Source organism: Lytechinus variegatus, chromosome 16 (genome assembly GCF_018143015.1).
Source record: "Lytechinus variegatus isolate NC3 chromosome 16, Lvar_3.0, whole genome shotgun sequence".
Taxonomy (NCBI): Eukaryota; Metazoa; Echinodermata; class Echinoidea; order Temnopleuroida; family Toxopneustidae; genus Lytechinus; species Lytechinus variegatus.
Genome location: NC_054755.1, coordinates 6,895,471 through 6,909,947, shown reverse-complemented (window position 1 = coordinate 6,909,947; position 14,477 = coordinate 6,895,471). Strand labels below are relative to the sequence as shown.

Genomic DNA, 14,477 nt, shown 5'->3' with positions numbered 1-14,477 from the left:
ATTTCAAAATTAACCTGAACATTTTTTGCGATTTGAAACGATTAATTTTAGCGAGTTATCAGAGTGCCGCTGCGTACAATATTTTCAGTCAGATCTGCATTGCTTTCAAACAGTAATAAAAGTTAAAGATATCGAGGACAATTATTGCTTTCGAGCGCGCTTCTTTTTCTTTCTTGTATGTGCATTCAAAATCAAGCACAGGATATCTTGTCGTAAATATTAATTACAGTGAATAAGGTCAACTTGGGTATATGCTGGTCGCTCGATCATTCCTCTTGATAGAGGCGGTACAGAGATTGTCCGTCATCATACTCGTTCGATTATGAATGTAAAGTTTATATAGGCCTACATGAGCCAGAACCAATTTTCAATATGTTCTTTATAGTGAGGACCAGTTCCTTCAATCAAAATTTTAAAGAAGCTCGCTAGCATGTATCCTTAAACATCGTCCGCATTTTTGTGATTGAATTTTTTTTTCAATGCGAAACCAATTTGTGAGCATAACATATTTATTGCACGACTGTGAGTCACAGGCATGCCACTTTTAGGTCCAACACACTGTTACTAAATGGATTTCGCCAAAAATATTATTGTTGTCTGCAAATTTAAACTTCAGTTATAATGGGGTTGGGGCAGGGGTGACCGCCCGTGCCGCCATGATTTTCTAGTACTGTAAAAAGAGGGAATGGAGGGGGGAAATGGAGAAAGGGAAGAAGGCAGAAAGAATGGTATAAATGTATAATTCATTTAATGGAAATAGGACATCCACTATGGGTCGTCATACCCCGTAACAAAGTATCATTATACCTCTTCTGATAATAAGCACCTCGCACGATCGTGGTCGGTGGTTTAAAACTGAAAATGAATAAGTTGAACTAACTAAAAATTTGTCATGATTTAATGCACCAGAAACAAAATCCGTTCACATTATGTGCAATAAAAACTTAATACTAAACTAAAATACCCTCATGGCCAAAGGTCGCATTTTGAAAATTGTTGGTAGGTATCAAAAATACAATAGATGTTGACGACTTCGAAATTGCGACAAAACACGATTGTGCGTCGATAATAGAGCTGGTTTGGGGGTCTTTATGAAGCAAACTTTACAAATCTAGAAAGACACATTACTCTAGCAAAAATGATTGTTTAAATAAAAAGCGATTGAATGGGATTGGGGTGCGTATAGAGTTCAAAGTACTCGAAAATAAGCATCAAATTTCAACATGCACTGAATGGGTGCGAATTTGTGTTCTAATGATAGGAGCTGTATACGGTTTCTTAAGGCTTGTAAAATTTCAATGTTTGCTTGAATCTGCAGTATCATTTGTAGCTGGCACAAGCGTTGTGGATAAAATGATTTTCTGTTCAAGTTGCTTTTAATATTCTGTTTCTTGAGGGATCGGGTTGCATCATGTAAATCTAGGTCCGGTTGAGTTCATAGCACTGGTCCGGGCTCGCGTTGCTTATTAATCTTAATTCATAGGAAGGTCATGGTTATGATTGTCAGTTCATTTTAAATCCTGTTCAGCTAATCGTCGTCATTTCATAATTAGCTGGGTAAGTATTACACCGAATAAGGAGTCGATTTTTGTTTTATTGTCATTGGGATGAGACGGGTTTCGGATATAGATTCAGCTAGTTCCTTCCGCGGAAGGTGTCTGATTCAGCTAGAGAGGGGGTGTATGATTAACCGGGATGATTAACGTGCAATTAAGGTATAATTCGTGGATGTAAGAGCAATGTTTTTGTGGGTTTTTTATTGTTACTTGTCAAGTTAACTTACACGGCAACAAGTCTCAATGATAAATCACCATTTTTGGTACCATACAGGGAGTAAAATTGCTTTCCCCCCCCCCCCCACACACATTTGGTTTTTTTTTTTATTTCGGAAAAAATGAGAAAAAAGAAAATAGGGAAGGAAATATATAAATTTATATATACAGAAGTATATCAATAAGATCTGCATCGTTTAACTCATTATTTTATATTCGATTGAGGGAAAAAAAATTAAGTCCCCTTTTCTTCGTCTCCCCCCCCCCCCCCATCAAAATACGCTGACGTTGCCCATGTATGGATGTATAATATTTTATTGGGGATTACTTTTTGTTGTTGTTATTGATTTTATCCTCAAACAAGAACAAAAATCTTTGCAAACTTTGTAACACAATTTAATGGCATTTAGGATAAAATTATCACCATTAGCAAGCATTTCCCAATGTACTTTTCACAGTCATACGTGTTCAAGGTTTACATTGTAATGTTACACTCCAGTGTTATTTAAAGTGTACCCCTATAAATAATGCAGGTTACCATGTCCAATGTTTTTAAATTTGATAAGCTGGTATAATTGGGAATCGTAATATCGGGTGTCATTCTTTCCCCGTATTAATGAAAAGGGGAATCTACGGGGACCACACGGAAGATGTCATGACTAAAAGTGTCACACTACTATAATCATTTAGAATGTCTAAATACAGCGATTTTGATAGTCCACAAGTCCACCCCAACAAAAAGTTGATTTGAATAAAAGGAGAAAAAATCAACAAGCATAACACTGAAAATTTCATCAAAATCGGATGTAAAATAAGAAAGTTATGACATTTTAAAGTTTCACTTCATTTCACAAAACAGTTATATGCCCATCTCGGTTGGTATGCAAATGAGGGAACTGATGACATCACTCACTCCCTCCCTATTTCTTTTGTATTTCATTTTATAAAATATGAAATATTTTTATTTTCTCGTCATTGTCATGTGAAATGAAGTTTCATTCCTCCCTGAACACGTGGAATTCCATTATTTGAACATTTTGTGCTTCAGGCAAGGAGGTCCTAATCATCAAATTCGTAAAAATTGAAATATTGTATAATTCAAACAATGAAAAACAAAAGAAATAGTGAGTGAGTGACATCATCGAATCTCTCATTTGGATGTAACTGGCTCGTTTATATAACTATTTTGTTAAAAATAAGCAAAACTTTGAAATGTCATAACTTTCTTATTATACATCCGATTTTGATGAAATTTTCACCATTGTGCTTGTTTGAGTTTTCTCTATTGATTCAAATCAACATTTTTCTGAGGTGGACTTGACCTTTAAAAAAGAGATTTATTCTGCAAAGCAGGAAGCTGTTTTTTTTTCATCTGTTGGAACCATACTAAAACATTGTAGAAAATATAGGGAAGAGGAATATAAGATTGCACAAGAGAGGAATACCTTGGAAATTCATCTCCAGAAATAGGAACAGGTTGATTCAGAGTAACGAATGGATGCGTATAGTTTTGTGATACATATATGATTTGTTCGATTATGAATATATTTAAATTTTAAAAAATTGTTTCAAAACAAAAAAATATTCTTCAAAATATTCCTTGGTAATGCCGCGTTGCAGTCAAATCGGTGAATCAGACTCCAGAAATACAAAATCTACGTTATTTGCAATGATGTACCAGTAGTCAGTTCAAATTCAATTTATTCTTGATAATAAAAACATCATCAAATTGTAGATTCGTATAAAGAAATATCATTGTAAGAAAAGGAGGACAACAAAAAGTTTACACTTGCAAAAGTGTTGGGAGTCGGGTTTCGTTGATGTAACTGTATGGCATCATTAATTAGCGAATTCTCTGTCGATAACTACACTGTAAAAACTGCGGTGTTAAAACTGACACCAATTGGTGTTAATAGAGGACCACACCCTGAGGTGTTAAAATTACACCCTAGAGATTAAACATAACACCAAAAAGTGTAAATGTAACAACAAATGGTGTTGTATTAACACCTATAGGTGTAAAACTAACACCACCAAATTTAACACCGGTGTAAAATAACTGGTGTGGTCCTCTATGTACACTGGTTAACACCACAGTTTTTACTGTGTAGTATAATAACAATAATAATGATACTAATAATGATAATAATGATATAAATGAATAAATAGGTAAATAGATAGATAAATAAATAAAGAAAACATATATATATTACGCAACTAAGCAAATAAAGCCCATTCACGTTCAGAATGCTTGTGTCATTATCATGATTATTTTGTATTGGCATAATCATTGTACCCCTTGGTTTCTATTGAATTATGTTGATTGGACTAATGGTCAGAACTAAATTTAGTTACAAGGAGCTTTTTTCAACACATGTATGGTCACGCATAGTATACCAACACAGTATAAGTTGATTAAAGTAGGGCCTTTTCATTACTAGACTCTTTCATATTCATTTATTTACATTAAAAGAACAAACTTTGCTGCAGTCAGACCTTCGAGGCTGATTACACACCACGACAACAGGTAGTTACCGATCACCATCGGTCGGTTTGGAGTAGGTTTCGTTGGTGGGACTGTAACCTGGACACCCTTGCATAAAACTTTTTGCCATGAGAAAATCTGGCAAACAAAAGTATGCCATTGAAAATTACACATTAAAAAACTCTGGCACTTTTTTATGGCAAAAGGTTTATGCAACGGGTCCCTGTAGAAAAGTTTGTTGAAAAGTATTTAAATAATGGAAAAATATGGGTGAAGTTTCGAGAAAATCCATTTAAGATTGAAAAAGATTAAAAATTCTAAGTTTTGGATTTGTGACTTCATAAACGAGCAACTGCCCCGTATGTAATATAATATAAAATGCATAAATTTCATTTTTTTATGGTTCGTGAGGACTTATTTTGCTTTGTTTTTTTTAGGAACGGGTGTGAAATGATTTGTCTATTGATATACTGAAGGTACAATAAAAAGCATTTTCAATTTTCTGAGACAGTGACTTTTCATTGATTTTTTTTACTGTACGATATGAAGGGAAGCTGCTCGTATATGACGTCACAAATCAAATTATTAAGATTCTAATAACTTTTTTATTCTTTGATTAATTTTTCTCAAACATTCGGCACTATGTGTTATTATTTTTCTTGCAAGTTTTGCAATAAACTTTTGTCAGGGCGAACTTTCCCTTTAATTAGAGAAGGATCTTTGGAGCATTCATGTCACATCAGCACACTGAATACATGACCAGTGGAGTGAAAAGCTCTTCAAACAGATGTCTAGCTCACACGCTGATCATTAATTAATTTTTAATCTAAAACATTCGTGTCAAGCTCGTTTGACTTCCTCTGATTCACTGAGATTGAAAAGGCTCCCCGCGCCCCCTCACAATAGACGAATGTCGTGTTTTTATTAAAAATGGTTTATGACATTGTGCCTTCACCATGTTCACGTGAAGTTATAAATTAGCTGGAAATTTCTTGTTAATATTTTTAAAGAGAATCTGCAATTCTGTCCTATTTCTTCCTACCCCACCCTATTCTTACTATCTCTCCATCTCTCTCACTCTCTCTTTCTCTCTCTCCCTCTCTCTAACTTTCTCTATCCTATACACACGCATATTCTCTCTCAGGACCCTCCATTTTACAAACTTTCCATCTCACTTTCATTCTTCATCTCTGTCTCCATCTATCTCTCTACCTTTCTCTCTTTCCTTATTCATCTCACATACAGTTCCAACTTGAGCCTTAATTTTACACACCCTTGTTCCTGATTCTCTCACACTTTCCACCCTACTCGACCCTCCATTTCACCCACCCTGACTTCTCCCTCTCACACACCCTCCCTCCCGACTCGACCCTCCATTTCACCCACCCTGACTTCTCCCTCTCACATCCATCTCGCACACCCTCCCTCCCGACTCGACCCTCCATTTCACCCACCCTGACTTCTCCCTCTCACATCCATCTCACACACTCTCCCTCCCGACTCGACCCTCCATTTCACCCACCCTGACTTCTCCCTCTCACATCCCTCTCACACACCCTCCCTCCCGACTCGACCCTCCATTTCACCCACCCTGACTTCTCCCTCTCACATCCCTCTCACACACCCTCCCTCCCGACTCGACCCTCCATTTCACCCACCCTGACTTCTCCCTCTCACATTCCTCTCACACACCCTCCCTCCCGACTCGACCCTCCATTTCACCCACCCTGACTTCTCCCTCTCACATTCCTCTCACACACCCTCCCTCCCGACTCGACCCTCCATTTCACCCACCCTGACTTCTCCCTCTCACATTCCTCTCACACACCCTCCCTCCCGACTCGACCCTCCATTTCACCCACCCTGACTTCTCCCTCTCACACACCCTCCCTCCCGACTCGACCCTCCATTTCACCCACCCTGACTTCTCCCTCTCACATCCATCTCACACACCCTCCCTCCCGACTCGACCCTCCATTTCACCCACCCTGACTTCTCCCTCTCACATCCATCTCACACACCCTCCCTCCCGACTCGACCCTCCATTTCACCCACCCTGACTTCTCCCTCTCACATCCCTCTCACACACCCTCCCTCCCGACTCGACCCTCCATTTCACCCACCCTGACTTCTCCCTCTCACATCCCTCTCACACACCCTCCCTCCCGACTCGACCCTCCATTTCACCCACCCTGACTTCTCCCTCTCACATTCCTCTCACACACCCTCCCTCCCGACTCGACCCTCCATTTCACCCACCCTGACTTCTCCCTCTCACATTCCTCTCACACACCCTCCCTCCCGACTCGACCCTCCATTTCACCCACCCTGACTTCTCCCTCTCACACACCCTCCCTCCCGACTCGACCCTCCATTTCACCCACCCTGACTTCTCCCTCTCACATCCCTCTTACACATCCTCCCGACTCGACCCTCCATTTCACCCACCCTGACTTCTCCCTCTCACATCCCTCTCACACACCCTCCCTCCCGACTCGACCCTCCATTTCACCCACCCTGATTTCTCCCTCTCACACACCCTCCCTCCCGACTCGACCCTCCATTTCACCCACCCTGACTTCTCCCTCTCACACACCCTCCCTCCCGACTCGACCCTCCATTTCACCCACCCTGACTTCTCCCTCTCACATCCCTCTCACACACCCTCCCTCCCGACTCGACCCTCCATTTCACCCACCCTGACTTCTCCCGCTCACACACCCTCCCTCCCGACTCGACCCTCCATTTCACCCACCCTGACTTCTCCCTCTCACACACCCTCCCTCCCGACTCGACCCTCCATTTCACCCACCCTGACTTCTCCCTCTCACACACCCTCCCTCCCGACTCGACCCTCCATTTCACCCACCCTGACTTCTCCCACTCACATCCCTTTCACACACCCTCCCTCCCGACTCGACCCTCCATTTCACCCACCCTGACTTCTCCCTCTCACACCCTCCCTCCCGACTCGACCCTCCATTTCACCCACCCTGACTTCTCCCTCTCACACACCCTCCCTCCCGACTCGACCCTCCATTTCACCCACCCTGACTTCTCCCTCTCACATCCCTCTCACACACCCTCCCTCCCGACTCGACCCTCCATTTCACCCACCCTGACTTCTCCCGCTCACACACCCTCCCTCCCGACTCGACCCTCCATTTCACCCACCCTGACTTCTCCCTCTCACACACCTTTCCTCCCTCTTGTCACCTTCCCCCTCACACCCTCGATCCCGACTTTACCTTCCATTTCACACACACACTCTCCTGACTAACTCCCTCTCACACACACCCTCCCTCCCGACTCGACCCCTCCATTTCACACACCGTTACTCCCGACTCGAACTTCAATCTCACACAGCCTCCCTCCCAAATCGACCCTTTATTCCACACACCCTCACTCATAACTCCCTCCCGCACTCTTCCTTTCCCCCCTCCCCCCCCCCCCCTCTCTTTCTCTCTCTCTCTCCCTCTCTAACTAGTTGAATATCGACCGATACTTACCTACCTATTTATGTATTCACATCCCCTGTCTGTGTTTTTTATTTCTTTGAAAATTTCTCATGCGCAATTTCTTATTGTATCCTCTTTTTCAAGCGTTAAGAACAGATCATAGATTTCTGTGTTTTCTTCCTTTCTATTAGTCATCATTTTGATATAAATATCCTAAACACATTCATATAGCAGACGTTATAATTATCTCAGTTGTGATTTATTGTTTGTAACGGCATTTTAAGTGGGTCATTATCAACAATTGAATCACGATTTATACAGTTTTATAAGTCGTGTATGGAAACACAATAGTTGGAGTATTGAATTTTTAAAGAAAAACTCACTTGAAATCAATCAACTTGACTTTTGGGGGGGTGTTCATTTTCAACTTATCATCATATCGTCTTGTAGTCTAAAGTTTTTAATATTAGTATTTATTTTATTTTGTAATAATGGATTTTGCATTTACACATGTAGGATCTGATTAAAGGACAAGTCCACCCCAACGAAAACTTGATTTGAATAAAAAGTGAAAAATTCAACAAGCAGAACACTGAAAATTTCATCAAAATCGGATGTAAAATAAGAAAGTTATGGCATTTTAAAGTTTCGCTTCATTTCACAAATCAGTTATATGCACATCTCGGTCGGTATGCAAATGAGGAACTGATGACATCACTCACTCACTATTTCTTTTGTATTTTATTATATGAAATATGAAATATTTTCATTTTCACGTCATTGTCATGTGAAATGAAGTTTCATTCCTCCCTGAACACGTGGAATTCCATTATTTTAACATTTTGTGCTTCAGGCAAGGAGGTCCTATGCGTCAAATTCGTAAAAATTGAAATATTGAATAATTCAAACAATAAAAAACAAAAGAAATAATGAGTGAGTGACATCATCGACTCTCTCATTTGGATGTAACTGGCTCGTTCATATAACTATTTTGTTAAAAATAAGCGAAACTTTGAAATGTCATAACTTTCTTATTTTACATCCGATTTTGATGAAATTTTCAGCATTGTGCTTGTCTGATTTTTCTCTTTTGATTGAAATCAACATTTTTCTGAGGTGGACTTGACCTTTAAAGACTAGATGGTTTATCAATAGATAGTAGACATATCAACAAATGTGGATATTAGCATGAAGGTATTCGGGGTGAATGTACAGACATGGTATAGTCTACAAGAGGCTTGCCCGACAAAGCAACTTTTTGTATAATATGCATCACTCCAGGATGGTAGAATCAACATTTTATTATTTCGTTGATTTTTGTAAATCCATTTTATAACTTGATTTCTCAAATATAGATATAAACAAAGATAACTTTGGGAGATCGCGCTTTTGCCTGTGCAGCCCCAAAGTTATGGAATGGTTTGCCGTATGTTGTGAGATCCTGTCCATCAATAGAAACGTTCAAACTTAAATTGAAAACCTCTCTGTTCAAATAACTCCCATACATTTCTTTACCCCCTTTTTCTAATTTTGTTTTTCAAGCATTTCACCAGCTCTAAATTGCAGCGCAGTCGAATATATGCACATAGTTTCTGCGCTATATAAATTAGTATATTATTGTTATTATTAAACAATTTTAATTTATTGCGTTAGTCACTTTCAATATTCAATGTCCATAATCTGATACTGCTTCTATATAAGAGCTCAATCTTATACAACCATGCATGCAGAAATCGTTATCATTTCCTTTTAAACTCCAGTTCAAAATAAGGTGTGGCCAATATCCGATGTTTCATTCATTAATGGTGGTACATGAATATGTTTAATTTTATATTAAAACACAAAACCCCCATTTCTGTCAACTGTCAAAGTTAGTATAATGATCTTATCCATGGATGTGACCGTTTGTTTAATCCACAGAGCATGTCTTCCACTTCAAAACACTACCATTTCCTGACACTATACCAAACCCATGATGCAGCGGAAGGAGCTAGGCCGGATAATATAACCTTGGTTTCCACCGCTTCCAGACCTATATCTTCTCTGATTAACCCGCATGGTTCCAGAACGGACACCAGCACCTGATATATAACGATAACACCATGTGTATATCCGGAAACATTACTACAGCACTAAAAGGATTAAGGGCGTTCATCAGTCCCTAGGCCTACCAAAAAAAAGAAAGACCGTCATTGACTTTTTTTAATATGTGACATATAAACCAGAATGACATGAACGAAGGATATTGGGTGACGCGAGCTTGGTGCTGCTCAGACGCACACGTAGAGGTTCTGCATTCTTTAAAAGCCCGCATTTTTCCTCGTCACCGAGCATTTATACGAACCACGCCACTTTCTTCAAAATATCATGTATCGAGTTACCCCCGACCTGCTTATAGCTCTTGACCTGATCGTGGTATGTGTATATGAAAATTACATACATTCGTAATTTTATTTTACGACATTTACGACATTGATCGATGGAGAAAGTGATACTGATCGGTGTTTGCGTTTGTCACTCTCTAACTTGCCTCCCGCGGAAGATATACCTCTCACAATCACTGGATTCGATATCAGTAGTGACTTAATGCCAAGAAAAATGTGCACGAGTTTTATTTATTGCTCGACAACACGTGTTTATTAGATGAACGGAGCATGTAAAATAATATACATTGCGAACATAAGCTGGGTACATTTATATATCATCTGTGCAGTTTCCTGGAATAGTATATCTCTGTGAAGGAGCCCGGTGAAATTGGTTCATAAACTGTTTGCAAACCTTGTCACATTTGGAACTTCTTAAGCAGAACAGAAGAAGGGATTTGTGTTGTGTGGATATTTAAAACAGGATTATTTGATAGATCTTGAAACGATCATGGATAACGTGTCAGTATCAACACCCGTCACTCACGGGACAATCGAGGTGGTACACAACCTGAGCGCAAACGACATCGTCTCCATCGTCATGTACGTGATCATTGGGACGTTCGGTATCATCGGAAACACACTTGTGATGATAGTCTTCGGATTGCTAACACAGAAGAAAAGTCAGGTGAATATGTTCATATTCGACCAGGCTCTCATTGACGGGTGCACCTCCGTGTTGCTCATCCTGTTCGGAGTCGTCAACGTGTTCAGACCGAAAATCATGGCTTATGAAAAGGATATCGATGTCGGCAATGGCACCAACACCTCCAGCATTACGGGCCATTTCCTCTACATTTCTCCGTCGACGGCGGAATTCTTGTGTCGATTCTGGTGGTCGCGGTTCTTCCTCTTTGCATGTTTTGCCATCTCGACATGGAACTTGACGGTGATGTCGATTGAACGGTACTTCGCAGTCCTTCATCCGATGACGTACTCCAGGAATTTCAGCAAGCGGCGCGCCATGATCATGATGGGTTTGATATGGCTAATCGCTCCCATCATGCAGTATGTCCCAACGATTTTCCAGTACACCTGTGGTCCCGGTTCCTGTGCCTTCCAGGAATCTTGGTCCAAAGCTGCAGGAATCGTCCTGGGATTAGTCTTGTTTGTCTGGGAGTTTGTCCTTCCTGTCTGTATCATGGCTTTTGTCTACTACAAGATCATTACGGAGATGAGGAAAAAGAAAATGGCCTTGCAACAGAAGAAGAAGCTGGTAGATCCACCAAGTGCAACAAGCACCCCTACCAGGATGCCTAACAGAGGAGCCTCCAAGATTGTGCATCCCTCCAGTAATATTACCATGACACTGTGCATCCTCTTCGCCGTATACACCTTCTGCTGGGCGCCCAACCAGATCACATTCTTGCAGTTCAACTTTGGAGGACCTCTGAACTTTACCGGTGCCTGGTATCATATCACTGTGACCTTGGCGTTCTTGAACTGTTGCGTGAATCCCTTCATCTACGCTCTCAGGTTACAAAAGTTCAAGAAGGGTATGAACATGTTGATGAAGGGAAAGTGGCATCGGAGAACTCGGGAGAGCAGAGCGAAGATGACCGAATCGACTAGTTTCAATGGCATTGACTCGAATACTGTGTGAAGTCTTAGTGATATAGAGGAATGGACTCTCCGAAACATGGCTTATCAAAAGTTTGATATTTCTAAATTTTCCATGTGTGGCAATTTCGTATTATTTTGGGACAGTTACTCTGTAAAGTCTGGTTGATATTAGAGAAATCGGCTCTGCAAAACATAAACTATCAAGAAATGTTTGGTGATTCTTGTTTAATATGTTTTATTATCGCATATTGCGTGTACTTGGGCATTACAAGGATGAAGTCGTATAGTAGATAACCACATTTTTCGAGTACAGTAATATTGTGGTTTAGGAAGAATTGCAAATATGAAAGAATTTCTCTGATTGGATCCTTGTCAGTGTTTTGGACAGAGTGTGCATAAAACAATGATCTTGATTGGTCATGTTCATTTACAAATTGATTACAAACCTTATGTTATGGAGCCCAGGACTTGATTGCCATCAAGACATATATGATGAAACTAAACGTATCGGGAAGGACAATTTTCTTTTTAATCTTTCCCACACTTCTGTAAATTTTATCAATGATGTATATTGAATTCATCTGCAACCTTGGTGCTATCATGGCGTTGGTTCAGTTTAACCTTACCTGTCTCTTTTACCTAAAGCAACAATAATTTCATGAAGTGTCTGTTGCCATTACCTTAACCAAGTGCTGATTATTTTAATTCTTCGGTGAAAACTGTCCAAAAATTTCAATTTTCATTGAAATGTAGACCGATACAATTATATTTGATACGTTACATTTGTCACGACCCATCAAAACTAAGAAATACAGTTCCTGTCAGTTATGGGGGCGTTTCATGAAAGGACTTGTCGGACATTTTATTCGACAAGTACCAGTTCATCCGACAGTACTATAGTAACAGTACCTCTCAGCCAATCACAATCAAGGAAAGATGTCAGATCTGACAACTTGTCGGATGAAAATATTGATCAAACGCTCCCCAGAACTCAAGTGAACATTAGTTGAGTTTACCACACCTATTCCCTCAATAACATCATGCAAAGAAAGTACCACTACAGATATGGAAGCTTCATGCATTGTTGAAAGAAAAAGTCATTAAGAAAATGCCCAGTAATTCCCCCCCCTTTTTTTGTCTGGTTTTGTTGTTGTTGTGTTTTGTTGCTTGTTTGTACTGTTAATTCATTAAAATGAATGTGTAAAAATATATTGTACTAACAGCTATCATATGTTATTTTATGATTTGTTTCGTTTTATCACAAGAGTTACAGTCTCACCGTCGGAACTGACTCCTGTCCGACCAAACAACCTATTGCCTTATTTTCAATGACGTATCAACGGTCGGTTTGGAATCGACATCGTTGGTGTGACTGAGGTACAAGCTACTATTCACTTCCAAAGTTTAAGGCCTATTGATAGCGCGCTTTCGCACCGCCATACAGGACGAGTTCAAGAACACAGTTTACGTATTGAAATATTAGTAAAATCACAATGAACCACTAAGAGGTCTTTTTTGTAAACTGGTTAACCGGAAGAGCAGATTTCCTAAGATTTCGAAGCTGACGAAAAATTGCAAATCAGTCGTTCATCCGGAGTCCAGGTCGAAAGTGAAGTTTGATTCACCAATTTGGGACAAAGACTCATTCGGAACTCATTGTCACGAAGGGCATTTTACAATAGGTTTTCTGTGTTCCTAAAAGCGCTCTGCATCGTGGTGCAAAAACTCGCTATTCACGGCTCAAAGTGAGTCGCACTTCTTTATCTGAATGCCTTGGCGGAATTTCCGGGGTGACATATCTATTGACATTTCCCCTGACCTAACCAAACAGAAACCATATGCAAGTTCTGAGCAGAGGATGTGTCACGGGTGGGTTTGGGCATGGATGACTGACCCCCCCCCCCCCCATTTTTCAAGTCTTGAAAATATATGAAAAAGAGGAGGGATAAAAGAAAGGGAAAGAAAATAGAAAGAAGAGCATATTATAAGGAGATTTTACCCGTATTATTCAACATAGGAAAAAAATCATAACCTTCAGGACGTCTTGCCAAACCTCCCCCCCCCCCCATCATCCAAACACCCTGATGCTGGTCCTCTGTGTATGAGTTATCAATCAAGTTCTTGCTTTATTGGTATCACACTGAGATTGTTAATTTGAATTTTAGCCCGGATTTTTTTCTATTGTTTATACAATTGTTTTCCTGGTTTTAAACTTATTTTTTATCTCATTTTTTGTTCATTGTCTAAGAAAATATACATGTGCCTTGATAACTGTGATCAACCCCCGTTTAATACGTTCAGGCCAAAGATTCGCTCCGTCTTGGGAGGAATAAGACTTTCTTTGAATTTCTTAATTTTTAAAAGGGGCATACCTAATACAGCAAATAAAAATATCTTGCAATGTCTGATGAACATGAGCTATTATGCACTTTCTGCACTATTAAACTATTCTTCAAATCATTAATCATGATGGTGTCCGATTCCTATTTTCAGAAGCCAGATGACGCAATTCGGTTTCACATGTTCTTTCGAATACAGTACAACTTGTCGTTGAGCTCTTGTTATGATACTGCAACAAATAACAATGAAATTTAGTTTTGAATTTGATTTCCTTTTTATTACAGGAAATAGATCAATCGTACACTAAACAAAACAAAAATAACAATCTAACATCTCTGGAAGTGTCAGTTCTGCTTAGCATGTATATTCCAAATGATATATTTATATATATCCAACTTGGCTGGCAAAGGTTCCTAAAACGAATGTCCACAATGCT

The 14,477-nt window shown here is 39.8% G+C and overlaps 1 protein-coding gene across 1 annotated transcript; it reads left to right on the top strand.

Annotated features, from left to right (window-relative positions):
• Positions 1-1,368: 1,368 nt before the first annotated feature.
• LOC121429839 (galanin receptor type 1-like) lies at positions 1,369-14,165 on the top strand. The gene is made up of 2 exons (XM_041627084.1): positions 1,369-1,557; positions 9,636-14,165. The coding sequence occupies exon 2, from the start codon at positions 10,590-10,592 to the stop codon at positions 11,739-11,741; it is 1,152 nt and encodes a 383-aa protein (XP_041483018.1). The 5' UTR covers positions 1,369-1,557; positions 9,636-10,589; the 3' UTR covers positions 11,742-14,165.
• The last annotated feature ends 312 nt before the right edge of the window (positions 14,166-14,477 follow it).